This window comes from Varanus komodoensis, unplaced genomic scaffold, assembly GCF_004798865.1.
Source record: "Varanus komodoensis strain SLA01 unplaced genomic scaffold, ASM479886v1 scaffold26, whole genome shotgun sequence".
Taxonomy (NCBI): Eukaryota; Metazoa; Chordata; class Lepidosauria; order Squamata; family Varanidae; genus Varanus; species Varanus komodoensis.
In genome coordinates this window covers 7,694,123-7,708,287 of record NW_025335684.1, presented here as the reverse complement: position 1 = coordinate 7,708,287, position 14,165 = coordinate 7,694,123, and the positions used below count along the sequence as shown (strand labels likewise).

General features: G+C 44.4%; 1 protein-coding gene across 3 annotated transcripts in view; it reads left to right on the top strand.

The window, feature by feature from the left end:
* LMTK2 (lemur tyrosine kinase 2) overlaps window positions 1-14,165 on the top strand; it is a 53,398-nt gene that overhangs the window by 18,260 nt on the left and 20,973 nt on the right. For all 3 annotated transcript variants that reach the window (XR_006415022.1, XM_044433150.1, XM_044433151.1), the window contains 4 exons: window positions 1,533-1,677; window positions 4,498-4,571; window positions 6,334-6,452; window positions 8,170-8,257. Coding sequence is in view for 2 of the 3 variants with exons in the window: in XM_044433150.1 (XP_044289085.1) it covers window positions 1,533-1,677; window positions 4,498-4,571; window positions 6,334-6,452; window positions 8,170-8,257 (426 nt within the window). In the remaining variant the exon portion in view is untranslated. The remainder of the gene's footprint in view (window positions 1-1,532; window positions 1,678-4,497; window positions 4,572-6,333; window positions 6,453-8,169; window positions 8,258-14,165) is intronic.

Sequence of the window (14,165 nt, the reverse complement as noted above, 5' to 3'; positions counted from 1 at the left end):
GAGTGCTAGAAGTATCTCTTTGTATCCCAGACCTGTTTGCAGATCTTATTCATAACATTCTAGTGGATTTTTTTCATTCATTTATAGTTTTTTCAGGTGCGTGGTTCTGTAGAGAAATGATGGTGTCTTCTGGCTTCGAGTAAAATCTTCGGCAGAGCTTTCAGAATAATTTTAAAGGATTTCTTTTGTTAATAACAATTGTTGATTTGAACAGTTGGCGTGATGGCAGCACTAAACACAGCCTTGCACAGCAATTCCACAAACCAGTGGCTTCTTCAAGCCCTTGGCTGTCATAGGTGATTGATACCCTGCAATTAGTGTAGTGAACTGCTCTCCGGGCCTGCTCTAGGCAAAGAGGGATTGCCCCATCACCCTAAACTTTTCTTTCACACAAGTGTCAGTTTGAAGTCTTCTATAATATAGACCTGCAAGTATTCTACCTAAACCAAGAGTGGTTTCTGTTACGAGGGGAGAAGGAAAGGCCATGTTCAGTGAACTAGGCAAATAATAGCATCCGCCTCCTCGTTGTACGTGCATAAAAAGTCCACAGGTTGCGTGAGACTGTTCCGCAATTTCCATGCCAGTTGAGCTGAAAGAGATAAACTGAGGAGTCTTTTCACATATCCTTCCCAGCAGCTAGCCCATCTGTAACAGTTAATGTGCAAATCAGGCTTTAGTGCTGGCAGAAGTTGGTGTAAAGATTTTTTCAAGCTATGCTGAGCTGCGCTTTTCCCTCTTTCTGACCTGATAGGTGCTTGCCTTTCCAACACAGCTTTCATTTTCCCCTCACCTTTTTTGTTACATTATAATTAGAATATGTAAAAGTTGTAACTTGCAAAAGTTTCTTGGGAGCTGAGTTATCCTTTTGGCAGTGGAGCAGTCGGCCTCTTCCTTATTGAAAAAGACTGATCGGCCAGAGGAGAAACCGGGTTTTAAGGGTGTGTCTTCAGAACCTCATGCCCTCTTCTCTTTAACTCCTTTTGCTGATGAATGGAGAGCCCTTGTTTGTTGTACAGCAGAGTCCTGACTCCCCGCAGCTCAGGGACCTGGCAGGTGAGAGTCCCTTAGGGAGGCAGCAGTTTGACCTAGGAGTGGAACTAGCATCCCGAGAGTCCTCCCTCTGAGTGGTTCTGTGCTTTGGCTGAGAGATGGACAGTTTGCCTCCCTGCCAGGCCCGGGGGTACTGCTTGCACGCTGCCCCTCTGCTACCAGCAATCCTCCATGGCGGCACAAGAAATTGTGCATGCGCAATTTGGAGCATGTGAATTTGCAGTCTCATCCCCCCACACCCATTTTTCTGTAAGGATAGGAAGCACCTACTGTGTGTGGAGTCTGCACAATTCCCTAGTTTTCCACTCTTGGTACCTGCATGTGGGCACTCAGTAATACATATGATGATAACAGCCTTGTAAAGGAGCATTGTAATAGGGCCTAGAAGGGACTGACTGATACCTGTAATCTTCTAGGTATCTGAGTAAAGCTTCTGAGTAAAGGAAATTAATTTTCTTCTGATGACTTGGTTGCCTTTATAGGAATTTGAAGACAATTTTGATGATGAAATAGACTTTACACCACCTGCAGAAGATACCCCATCTGTTCAGTCTCCAGCAGAAGTGTTCACGCTTACGGTCCCCAGTGTTTCTTTGCCAGCGGCATCACAGTTCCAACTTCCTACAGGTAAAATGTTTCCCCACCTGAGAGCCCTGTTGCCCCCTTCCCCTCCCCATGATAATGTATGGCATCAAACTGTGCTTGGTGGTCTTACGACTGACGTTCTTTTTCAATGCAGTTAGCAGTGCCAAAACAAAAATGTGCATCTTTTCCATGGGTGTAATTACTGCAGATTTGTATGACTGTTGTTCACAGTTTTAAAAAGTTAAATTTGCATCGATCTCCCCAAAGGTGAAAAACCCCTCTTATATACATATAAATCTCCTCGCAGGTGGGAAGAACATTAAATTTGTGCAAATCTCTTTGAAGGTGGGGAAAAAACTGGTGTTACTGTCCGGGAGGAGTAAACTGGCTGGTGTCCTTTCAAGACTCAACAGTGGGGCAATATAATTTGCGAGATCAGGCGACGTGGTGAGGTTTTTATGCTGCTTTTGCCAGGCAATTCCGTAGCCCTTTCCAACAAGTCACACACAAGCCATTGTGCTGGGTTGGCAGGTCGTGAGGAGCCACCCCGAAAACAACCCATGGGTTCTCAGAATGGCTTCAGATATCGCACCACGCCACCCTGAAACAAAGCTGACCACCCACTGGGTTGAACCAAGTCGATATATTTTCTATGGCAACTGGCCTGTGCTGCGGTCATAACAGGTTTTCATGACTATTTAAGGGAAACAGCTCAGTTTCGGTATTAAGGTACTTTTGCTGTTTTCAGGCTGGAAAGGAAATATGTGTGCCACGAGAAAACCACCTGTGTGTTGTGAGATGTTGTGTGTTCGTAGAGTGTAGCAAATTTTATGATACTTCTCCTGGCATAGATGTCTCCTTAATGGTATTGTCTGTATCAGATGTCCTTTTCCCAACCTTAATTTTTTTCCCTTTTCCCTTTATCAGTCACTAAGAAAATGCTACTCCTGTGCAGGGTGATCTTTCTTGCTTCCCGAAATATATTAAGTAGGAGCTGTGAAGACTTGATAAAATTAGCTTCCCCCCCCCCTGCTCCCATTTGGGAAATGTTAACACAGAAAATTGATACTTTCTAGGCCTGTGTGTGTTACTTCGATGAGTTTGGGCGGATTTTCTGTCACAATTGAGAGCAGGAAACAAATGCTAAGATTTTTTGTGGGGGCGGCCAGGGATTTAGGATGTGATTTGTGCTGCAGTCTGCACCCATCTTTATTTTTTTGGTGCTTCCAAAAAATAAAAGGTTCTACAGATTTATTGACAGTCCCCTGGTTAATCATTCAAGGGAGTGGAATGAAGCTGTTCTGTTTGGAGGAAGCTCGTTTCCTGAATACTGTGTTGAGGCACATGTGGGTAATCAATGCCTTTTGCCGTCCTGCCCGACTTGCAAACCTTTCAGAGGCAGCTGCCTGGCCCATGTGAAGTGAGCCCTGGTCTGAACCAACAATTAGATGTGCTATGCCAAACACACACGCAAAGACATGTTTGTGCATGTGCTGTGGGCAGGGATGGAGAGAGTAATTGCCAGCAATGCACTAAAGACTGCTCTGTGTCCGGTGTTGCTGGGAAGAACCCCTTCACATAAGTGCAACAGAAGGTCAATTACTCCACTGCAGGCTTTGCTGTGAAGCATGAAGAAAGCGCAAACGAAGTCCTGGGTAGCACTTTGGAAAATGATCTCCTGATGGAGGACACCAAACAGCAGTATATGCATCTGGCTGGAGGATGCTAGGAGTTGTGGTCCAACCAATCTGGAGGACATTAGCCTGAGGAATACTGAGGGAAAGGCTAGTTTGGAAGGGGAGGGTATCTAACAAGATGTCTGCCTTGGAAATACCGACTTGGAGAGTTTGGCAAGTGTATGGGCTCTAGCTGGCTGAGGCTCCTGCTGAGGCCCCAACTGAGTTGTAAAGTATGTATTTCGCTGGCCAAAAGTCCTTGATTCCGTCTCTGATGTCCGTGGTCCAAAGAAGTAAGAAGCACCTCTGCCCAAGACCGTGGAAAGCTGCTGCGGTCAGTACAGTCATTTGTGACATGAATGAACCAGCGGTCTAGCTCTGTATGAGACAGCTTCGCATACTCAGATGCGTCTGCATACACGTTCAGGGAAATTATGCTTCGTTCCTGTATTCCCTTGCTTTTTTCCCATGCAATGGCATGAATGGAATGGGTGTTATGGGATCTCTGAGACAGGAAGCACGGTGTTGAGAGTGCTCCTTCATGGTGGGTTGAACGTTGGCTTTGTTTGTTTGTTTGTTTATTTATTTAAAACATTTTTATGCCGCCCCCATCACAACGAAGCCTCGGGGCGGCTCACAACAGAAACAAAATACATAAATACATAAATAATAACAATATAACAATAAAAAATTATTTAAAAACCCCCGGTGCATCTCGGCTAAAAATTTAAAATCCTACAAATACAAATAATTTAACAATTAAAATAAGTTTTAAATAAAAAGGTCTTAGCCTGGTGCCAAAAAACAAATAATGATGGCGCCAGGCGGACCTCTCTGGGGAACGCATTCCAGAGGTGGGGTGCCACCGCAGAGAAGGCCCTCGTCCGTGTACTCACCCTCCTAATATCATTCACAGAGGGCTCCTGCAGAAGGGCATCCGTTGCTGGTCTCAAGGGGCGGGAGGCCATATATGGACACAAGCGTTCCTTTAGATATTCTTTGTTCCTTTGTTGCCAGGGGGAGGCGGGTCTGGGGGCTCTGTGCCCTTGGGAGCGCCTTTAAGCTTTGATGCCGTCTCGAGTGTGCTAACAGGTGAGTGGGAAAATGTATTAAAAACAGTTAATCCAGTTGAATGTAGGTTTTGTGGCCATTTCTTTTAATTTTATCCTTCCTTTCTGTATAATAGAAGGATTGAAATCTCAAGTGGCTCGTCAGAATCTCAGCTATATCCAAGAAATTGGAAACGGCTGGTTTGGAAAGGTAAGAAATCTGTCTCCATCTCATTTTCCTTCCTGATAAAATATTTTCCAGTGCAATAATGAGCAAAAGTAGATACCGAATAAATTTTGAAGTGGAAGCTTGCAATCTTTTTGCTAAGAAGCTTTAGGAGAAAAAATTTGCTATGCTTGTATTTGCATTTTTGAAATGGAGGTTTCTATGGAAACTGGTCCAACACTGTTTCTCAAACCTGAAGATTGAAAGAATAATTGTTTATAGAACTGTTTAACATAGTACTATTGCTTTCCTTCAGCTTTTCAAAATATTGTGTATTTACAATGTAGAAACTTTCACTTAGAACTGCCGCATACGTAGCCCTCTTGCCCAGAATCCATAGGCCATCACTGCCTGTCAGTTCACAGAAGTCACTGTTGCATTTACTATAAGTGTGAGAGTGGCGTTCTTTGTCATGTTTGCCCATTTTTCTCTGGTTTTGGGATCATGGGAGCTTTGGGATGTACCAGGAGCCTAAGCCTGTCTTCCCATTGTCCCAAAATCCAGTACTTCTGCATTTGGGCCACTTGTCTTTTTCGCTGCTTACCGGAGAAGCATGAATCTGTCAGTGAGACTTCTTTGGAGTACCAAATAGAAAGTAATTTAAAGAAGTTGGTGTATGATTGTGGGTGCAGGACCTGTGCATGATGGGCACTTTAAGGGACATCTGGGGCGGAGTCTCTGACCCTCCCTGTTCCGCCTACCTGCCTGCCACCAGTGCGGATGGGCTCTCACTGTGCCAGGCAGCGAAAGGTCTTCCTACGGTCCTCTCCACGCTTCCGCTTCCGCTTGATCAAGGAAAGGTGACTGATATGTAAATTAAAGGGAAATTTGCCATTCAGCATAGCATGGGAGTGGCCAGTACTCTCATGCCTTGTGGGAACACTGCTCCCACCGGCAGTGATGGCACGGCTTGCAAAGAAGAGGTGTTCCCCTACTTGGTCATATATACCTTCTTTCACACCTGTGCACTTGCGGTGTAACTCTCTTTAAAATTTGACCCTCCAAGCAGTGTTCACATCCAGAGTTCCAGAAGGTTGCTTGCAGCATTGACCTTCCATTTCCATATCAGGTTGTTTTTCTCCTTACATAACAGATATGGAAATATGTAACTTTTTGGCATACCGCTCTCTCTCAGTTTTATTAAAATCGAGGCATTTTTAAGGATAACTTGGGGAAGCTGCGTTTTTAAATGTATTCAAACCTACTCAAAATTGTCATTCTGCTTGAGCTTTTTCGATTTCCATAACCACCGTGTGCTTGATGTCTGACAGGCAGTTTAAAATGGCACTTTGATCTAACCAGGAATTTCAAGCGCATTGAGAGGATCTTGGCTCACAGGACTATGACAGGGAAGAACACTTGCGTGGCACTGACACTTGTGTGATACAGCAGGCCATGCCAGGCTTCATGACCCACTGATTTGCCTCGGAAGCCATTTGCCTGATTGTCAAAGCCCATCATGGGCTGTTTTTTCCCTTGTGGGAGGGGTTTTAGCCAACAGCCCGCCCTGTGCCAGGGCTGGATGTTCCGATAAGCCACCGTGAGGGTCACATAGTCACAGTGGTTAGCAGGAAGCTCCACAACCTACACTGGGCTGCAGCAGTCATGCAGATGGGCCCTTCGCACGAGACATCTCTTGGCAATCACACTCTTTTTGATATGCACTGCGGCACACTTTATTTTACTCTGGTGCAAAAAAGCTTCCTCGTTTTTAGAAGGTAGCTGAGGCTCCATGTCTGTCTTTCAGGTTCTGCTCGGGGAGGTGTACACAGGCACCAGTGTGGCAAGAGTGGTTGTGAAAGAGTTAAAAACAAGTGCCAGCCTCAAGGAACAGGAATGGTTTTTGAGGCACGGAGAGCCCTATTTGTAAGTAGCATTTGAGTACCTTGCAGCAGCGTATACTCCAGGCACACCCTAAGAGAACTGCTTCGCTTTCTGTGAAACAATGCTTTTATTTTGGTCTCTCCTTGACAAAGTGAAAACCGCAAACAGTGCAGACCTGGGATGGCAAATGAGCTTAACAGTAGGAGGAGCGCTTGCCCATAGTTAGTGGGGTGTGTTTGGACTGTGCTCGCAGGGGTGGGAATGGTTGCAAAGATGTGTGTGTATTTACTAAGGGTGCTGCCATCCCCCTTTCCTGTGCTCAGTTTTACTCAGTTTTCTGCAAGGAGCTTGTTGCACAGGACTGGCCTTTCTTGCAGTTAGACAGAGCGAGATGGCAGAGGGCCAGGCAGTAACAGGAAGAGGTTAATGGACAGAGCTGTATGGGTCATGTGACCTGCTAATCTTTCCCAAATGGTGCCTGCTGCCCTTCAGTGAAGACGCGGCTGCTGTCCTATCACTGCTGTTGAAGGAAGATTAAACTACATGGTGCAAGGACCATTTTTTTCTCATTCCCATAAAGCTGAAACCCAGGATCATCTCATGAAACCAATTGGTGGCGATTCAGGACAAATCAAAGGGAGGGCTTCTTCGCACAGTGCGTAATTTAAAGCTCTGGAATTTACTTCCACAAGATATAGTGAAGGCTGCCAGCTTGGATGGCTTTAAAAGGGGATTGGACGGATTTGTGGAGAGCAAGGCTATCCATGGCTATGAGTCATGATGGTTTGTTTTGTTTATTATTTTTTTATCCTGGGTTGCCTCCAAGCAGCCCAATGAATTGCATAATCCTCCTCTTCCTCTTCCATTTAATCCTCAAAATACTACTGTGAGGTAGGTTAGACTGAGAGTCAGTGGGTAGACCAGCGTTACCCAGTGAGCTGAATGGCCAAGTAGGAAGTCGAACCTAGGTTGCCAGTCCAGCATCTAACCACTCCGGCTTCCCCATACTATGTCCCGTATCAGAGGCAGTCCACCTCTGAATATCAGTTCCCAAGGCGCACGAGCAGAATGGCGTTGTTGCATTCCTGCCCTACGCGTTGGTTTGTTGGCCCCCGTGGGAAGAGAATCCTGCACTAATCAGATACTTTGCCTGATCCCGCACTGCCTTTTTTACGTTCTAACTGCCAGTTGGATCAGCTTCTGGCCATGTGATCTTGTGTTGACCCTCCCAAGCAAGCCTCGGAGGGTAAAGCTGGGTCGAGATGCTGCCCTTTATGATTTGAGCAGATACTTGAACACTGCCCTTTCTAGTCAAGAGCACCCTTCTTTGCACTTCCTTGCAGTGGTGCTCAGCCTCTTTATATGAACAGTGTTGGCAAGGCGTTCTCATGGTTGGATCCGTCCGTTTGTTGCCTTGGAGCGTGTCTTTGTTCGCTGAAAATGAAGTGCTTGTTTGAACACATACCACCCAGAGATTTTTTTAAAATACCTTTATCGTGTGTTACAAAACCAAGCAAAGGCGCATATTGAAGAGGGAAAAATGTTTTGGTATATACTTATGCATAGGAATATATAACAACTGTAATCAGTGTTATGGATCTTTTTAGCTCTTATCCAAAAAACCCCCTGTAATACCTTAGTTAATTTTCTCTGTCATGTCACTGAGCTTTTTTATGGACCCAAATGTTGAGCTGGTTTAATTTATATTTAATTTAAAAATGTTTGTTTGTTTGTTTGTTTGTTTCACTTTTCCTGGCAGAATTCTTCAGCATCCAAATGTCCTCCAATGTACTGGACAGTGTGTGGAAGCCATTCCCTTTCTTTTGGTATTTGAATTTTGTGACTTGGTGAGTAAACATTGTTTTACTATAATGGCAGCTTGATGCTGGTTTGATATGCATATCTCTGATATTTCCCTGAAAAGACTGTTGAGTCCAAAGCAAAGAATGCCAGATGATCTGAAACCCTTGTCCAGTGTTTAATTTGAACCAGGGTGACTTTGAACCTACTGAAACAAGCTGGACTTAACTGTCCCAGTTCAAATTAATCCAGACATCATGGGGAAGAGTTGTTGTGGTGTGTTTATTTATTGGCCTAACTGGAGCAAAGATTGCTATTATGGTCGGTTTTAAGTTGGCCATAAATTTAATGGAGGCATCTCAAAAAGTAGCTCTGGTTCTTCATTTAATCTGAAAGAAACCCCCCCTCCCTCCGGGTATCTTGTTGGGGTAGGTGGCTTTGGCCTAGTTCTACTAATTCGGTAATACATGTCTTGTGTCTCTGGGGATGTTCAGTGCTAATTAGTTTTTCATTTAATTTTTCTGGGCTATTGTGAGATGAAGAGTGGAATGAACAGACATGACCTTTTTCTCGAACCCCTTTAACGTCTTGGTTGCTTTTAGCTAATTTATTTCTGCCAATGCTCTGTCATGCCTCTGATATATTTAACTGGATTCCAATAAGCTTTTTCATGTAAACATTTTCATGGGTTATAGAATGTACATTTGTAATACTTGGAGGTTTAGCCTGTCATGTCAGAAACTGCCATAATCCTGTTGGGTCTAATCCATATGAGTCAGGAGAGAATATAGTGCAATAAACTTTGCCGCAAACGAGCTAGTGTTTATAAATTGACAGCTGTTAAATTACTAGACTAGAAATTAAAACCCTGTTGCAACAATTTATTTCCATCAAACCAAAGCTTGTCTTAGAAGTACAATAAGGTACGGTACAACAGCTGCGAAAGCACACTTTGCAACTTGCAAGTATGTGAGATGCGTGTAAGTTTTGTAAGTGAGAAGAGGGGTGGGATGTGCAGCTGGTGTTAATTGAATGCTGTGTAGCCCCATTAGCATATGCAGTTATAGCCACACCTGCACTGTGCAGCTTTTAAAGGTATCAGACAATAAATGCTCTCTCTGACCAATGAAGGTGTGATTTTTAATTTTTTTTTTTGCCACACCTTTGTTTCTACCTGGTGATTTGTGCTACCTCTTCGTGAAGGAGGAGGCTGCCAGGGGCACTAGGCTTCAGGGCTATATGTGGTTTCCAGGAGCCGTGTGCGTATATGTGCCAGTTGCTCTGGGTGGAACCGTGCTGTGGGCAGCTGGTTGGCCACAGGATTAGATGGATGTTCAGTCTGATCCAGAAAGGCTCTTCTTAACAGGCAGAGCAACCTGTTAGTGGTGACACTCACCTTAACCTTGCACTATTTCCCCCCAGAGATACCTTGAGGGCATCCAGTACTCAGTGGTATTCCATAGAAGTTTTTCCTTGGTCCTGACCTTCTTATACTTCCTTCATATCTCCCTATACATTCACTTTGGCCTTCATACTTGAGTTAAAACAGGAGGACCACTTCAAGATGAGGCAGGTTTAGACCTAGAAATCTCCACATCTCATTAGAGTGGCTTGGTTCTCACACAATGATAACTTTTTTTGGTTTTGACATGTGGGTAATTTGAGTCAGCCTGAATGGCTAAAAGAAATGCTGACCTTCTGGCTACGGTTTGGTGAGCATGGCGTAGGAACCATTCATTTCCGTCTGCCTGATTGCTCTGGCCTCTGAAAGTGTGGCTGTGGCCATAACTGCGGTTTGTTGTTGCAGACATCACAACACGTCGACTCAGCTTCTTTCACCATGCTTCAGTGTTGTGTCTGGATTGAGCCAGAATATTGGGAACCAGACGTTTTGCATGTGAACGTGTGGATTACCACCCATATCTCTGTTCTGTCTAGCAGCTGGTTATATTCACCAACTGGTACTGCCTGCTGTGTTAAGCCATGTAGTTGATTCTAGAGCTGTTCCCTTGGGAATAAACAGCCACCATACTTGGGGACTACTGTAAATTTTTGATCATGAGGCCCCCAAGGAAGATTAGTTTTTCTCCAGTTCTTGTCCAGATGTAGCAGCCACTGTTCGTTAAATGAGCAATGGCCCCTTCATGCCCTCTGGTCTCAGATACTTCTGTAGTAGTGTACATGTTCAGCTAGCAGCAGTCCTCTTAATCTATAATTAACTAATGGTGTATCATTTCCTATCATCCTAGGGTTGTACTAGTTTAAAAATAGGGCAGTAACCAGCTTATTAACTGTAATATATTACCCAGCTATGTGCGGCCAACGTTTTGTCAGCACATAGAATTCCTTGTTGATATAATGACGAACGAGGAGCAAAGAATCATATTATAAAGTGGAGGTGACGTTTATATTGCAAAGCCGACTCGCCTGTCAGCCGAGTACCCTGTTGCTTGTTGGAAGCTTTTTGCAGCTTATCAAGAAGATGAAATGTGCAGAACATCCTGTGGCTTATCTTGGATCCTGCCTCTCTGCTGGAAGATTTTCTTGAGCTGTGACTGCTTGGTTCTGAATTTCCCGAATAAGGAGGAGGTTCTTAGATGAAGAAGGGGAACCATGTTTTATTGTCCATGTATTTGAGGGGAGGCTTAAACTGAAAGCCACACTGCTTTGCATCAGTCATCCTGTCAGCGTATCTTCTAGATTTTGGCCCTTGCTGATATCCATTGTTGGTGGCACGGAAATGGCCAGCCAAGCAGTCACAGAAAGGGCCAGTCTGTTATCTCCACTTGCCCTTAGAACAAGGCCTTTCTCCTGGAAGACCTTTCCATCCCTGAATTTCCCAGCTGTCCATATCCAGGTGCCACCTGGCTCTTCTCCAATCCTCTGACATTCTGCTGCTGTCTAGACGTTATTCCTTATTTGGTTCTCCAAATGTGGGTTAAGATCCTGTGTATTCCCCTCTTCCCTTTCAGTCAATTCACACTGGCACCTGAGATGCCATAGTCCAAAGATGCATGTGGGAAGCTGCTGCATGCTGAGTCAGATCCTTGGTCCATCGAGTCTGGTATTGTGGACACTGATTGGCGGCAGCGGCAGCTCTCTGGGGTTTCAGGACTTTTCCCAGCTCTATGTGGAGGGACTGGGGATTGAACTGTGCACCTTCTGTATTCAAAATACGCTCTACAACTGCCTGCGGCTTCTCATAGATCTCCAGAAGTCTCCTTGCAGTAGGGTTTTGCTTATTAACAATATCTGGGGCGAACTAGATGCTCCCAGGCTATTCTTCCTGGGATGAATTCTAAGGACTTTCAGAATTTCTTCTAAGTTGGCTCTTACCCTTGCAGTTTTATAACTGTGTTAAGTAATTTTTAAAATCTAACCTGGTTGTGGCTTTATAGTTTATCAAAATAGGTTTTATCCTATCAATATTAAACTATTTCAATGGTTAAATCAGAACTGTAAAGTATTACTTCATATACCTGAAGTAAAGGGGGATGATTTTAACTGTACGTGAGAAAAGATGCTAGGCAAGGTCAAATCAGTCAGTCGTGCTCAAGTTGTTCCTTTCTGATATTGGGTCCAAAACAGAATGTAGAAACTTCATAAAAATTACCCTGTCACATTCAGAAAATGTCTCCTTGAGCATTGATTTGTCTTAACAGCAAAATGTCTCTTGTTCCTGGCATATATGCCAGGTTTCCATCAGGAGCAGTGCCAAGCTAGACCTATCCAATGCTCACATTTATTGCCATCACAGCAAGCCAGGAGACATTTTGTGTATCTATATCCCTTCCTCCCCCTCTCCCCGTCTGCTAGGAGGAAAGAGCAACTGTAGAAATTGGGCATGTATGCAGAAGCCTTTTACTTTCACACACAAGCTGGTATATTAAGACTCCAGTTACACCTTAACCTTTCCAAAGTTCATGCAAGATAATAATGAGTTTGAGCACAAATATAAACACAGTATAAAATGAACACACAGTCCAGTGAATGGTTTAGGAGCATCTGATGTTGCAGAATTGCTGACCCGATGCCGGCCTATTCAGTGACATGGATAGGAAGCTGCTGTGGGTTTTGAGGAAGACAAAAATATAAATTCCCATTTTATGTACAAACGCATGTATAAATGTATATGTGCAAACTTTGCGTTTGTAAGAGCTGTGACTAGCCACACCAGCTTACTGCCTTAGTGGCAGTGTTGGATTTGCTTTGAGTGTTTCGCAATAGCCCATAGAATCTTGCTCATCTTCAGTTGTTTGCTTCCAGCCCTCACACATTATAGATTAAAACTTATGCTGTGCGAGTCAAGTGCAAGTCCTTACAACAGCTGACACCCAAGGATATACTCTACCCTGCCATGTAAAAGATGCATCTTCAGGCTATGCTTAACCCATGATTTTCAGGGGTTTTCTTTTGGATTTTCTTTAGGCCCATTGGCATTTTTCTTTACGGACTGGTGTGTAGGAGTTTCTTAACCAAGACTCATTCGTGCCCAAGTTCAGCTATGCTTTTTAGAGCAGAGCAAGATGCCATATTACCTGTGCGGCAAGCCATTCCACCTGTGCTGCTTCCTTACAGGAGGACAAGTGTGTGAGACTCCATGTGTCTGATAGCCATGGGGGCACAGTGTGCCTGTGGGGGGGTTTAAGCCTTTTGTTCCTAGCCACAAACCCCCGCACACTCCAGTCTTGATCACACTTGGGTCCCTCCCTGCAGGACCCCCACACTCTAGAAGTAGCTGCATGTGGTGCATTTAACATCATGTGTCATTTGGCCATCACACATGCTGAAAGGCCAGAGAATGAAAGTAGCTATGCTGGTGAACTATTTGGGTTGTAGCAAATGTTGATTTAAAAACATCCAGCAAAATTGCTTCCTTTAGATATTTAAACAAAACTCATAAGCATTTAAAATCAGGTAGCCACCTGTAATCTCTTTTGCTTGCGCAGTGTAGGGGCAGTTTTCTGGTGTTTTGCTGCCATCTACAGTTGGCGAAATATAGTGCTTTGTACACATGGATATATAATATATGTGTGTGTGTGTGTTTCTGGAGGAGCCACTGCAGGTCACTGCAGTGTGTTTGCCGCCCTGACACAGCATGTTCCCGTTGAGTCCAGGCACTGAGCTGCTGGCTAACAAACTCTTAGTAACTGAGCCATGTACGTCCACTTACGAACCAGTCCTTAAAAGTGCAGGTTGGCACTGGCAGCTGAAGTTTTGCTTTCTCCACTGGACTTCTCACAATACTGTACTTCTAGCATCAGACCTCCCTGTAAAGGTTATGTGCTCCCACTGCAAGGAGCAGAAGTTTAAATTGAGCTCCATGGTGCAGCCAGCCTGTCAACAATTTGTGCAATGATCCTGACGGACAGATGCGGGAGGATATAAGTATGTGATGTGTTTTTGTCTATAACGGCCCCTTAGGTGGGGGCCCACTGGGAAATGTTAAATCTGCATGTGGAACTCAAAACTCTGCTCATGGCAAAATTCACAGCCACTTCCCTGTATTGGCTGCCGGTCCCTTTCTGGATCTATCTCAGAGTGATGTTTTTGACTAGTGAAGACCTGTACACCCTTTCCCAAACTCAGGTGCACAGGTGGTGTTCACATACAATACCCATCATCCTTAGCACAGTTCTCAGGGGTGATTGTGACAGTGGTGCAAAAACATACGAGGACAAAAAGTTGGCCCAGCACCTCAGTATCTAAAAGACTACCTTTTCCATATGTACAGTGCCCCCTTTGAACTTTCTGGCCTTCCTAAGCCTGAAGCTCGGGTTTAATTGCGGTTGAGGGACCTTTTAATGGTGGCCCCTGGCTGAGAAGCTCGCTTGATGCCTTCACTAATGTCTTTCGGGCACCAGACATATGTTTATGCTCTCAGAACATACTTGTAATATAATTCTAATATTGGGGTTAATACTTAAGGCAGTTGACTTGCCCTTTTAGGTTGGC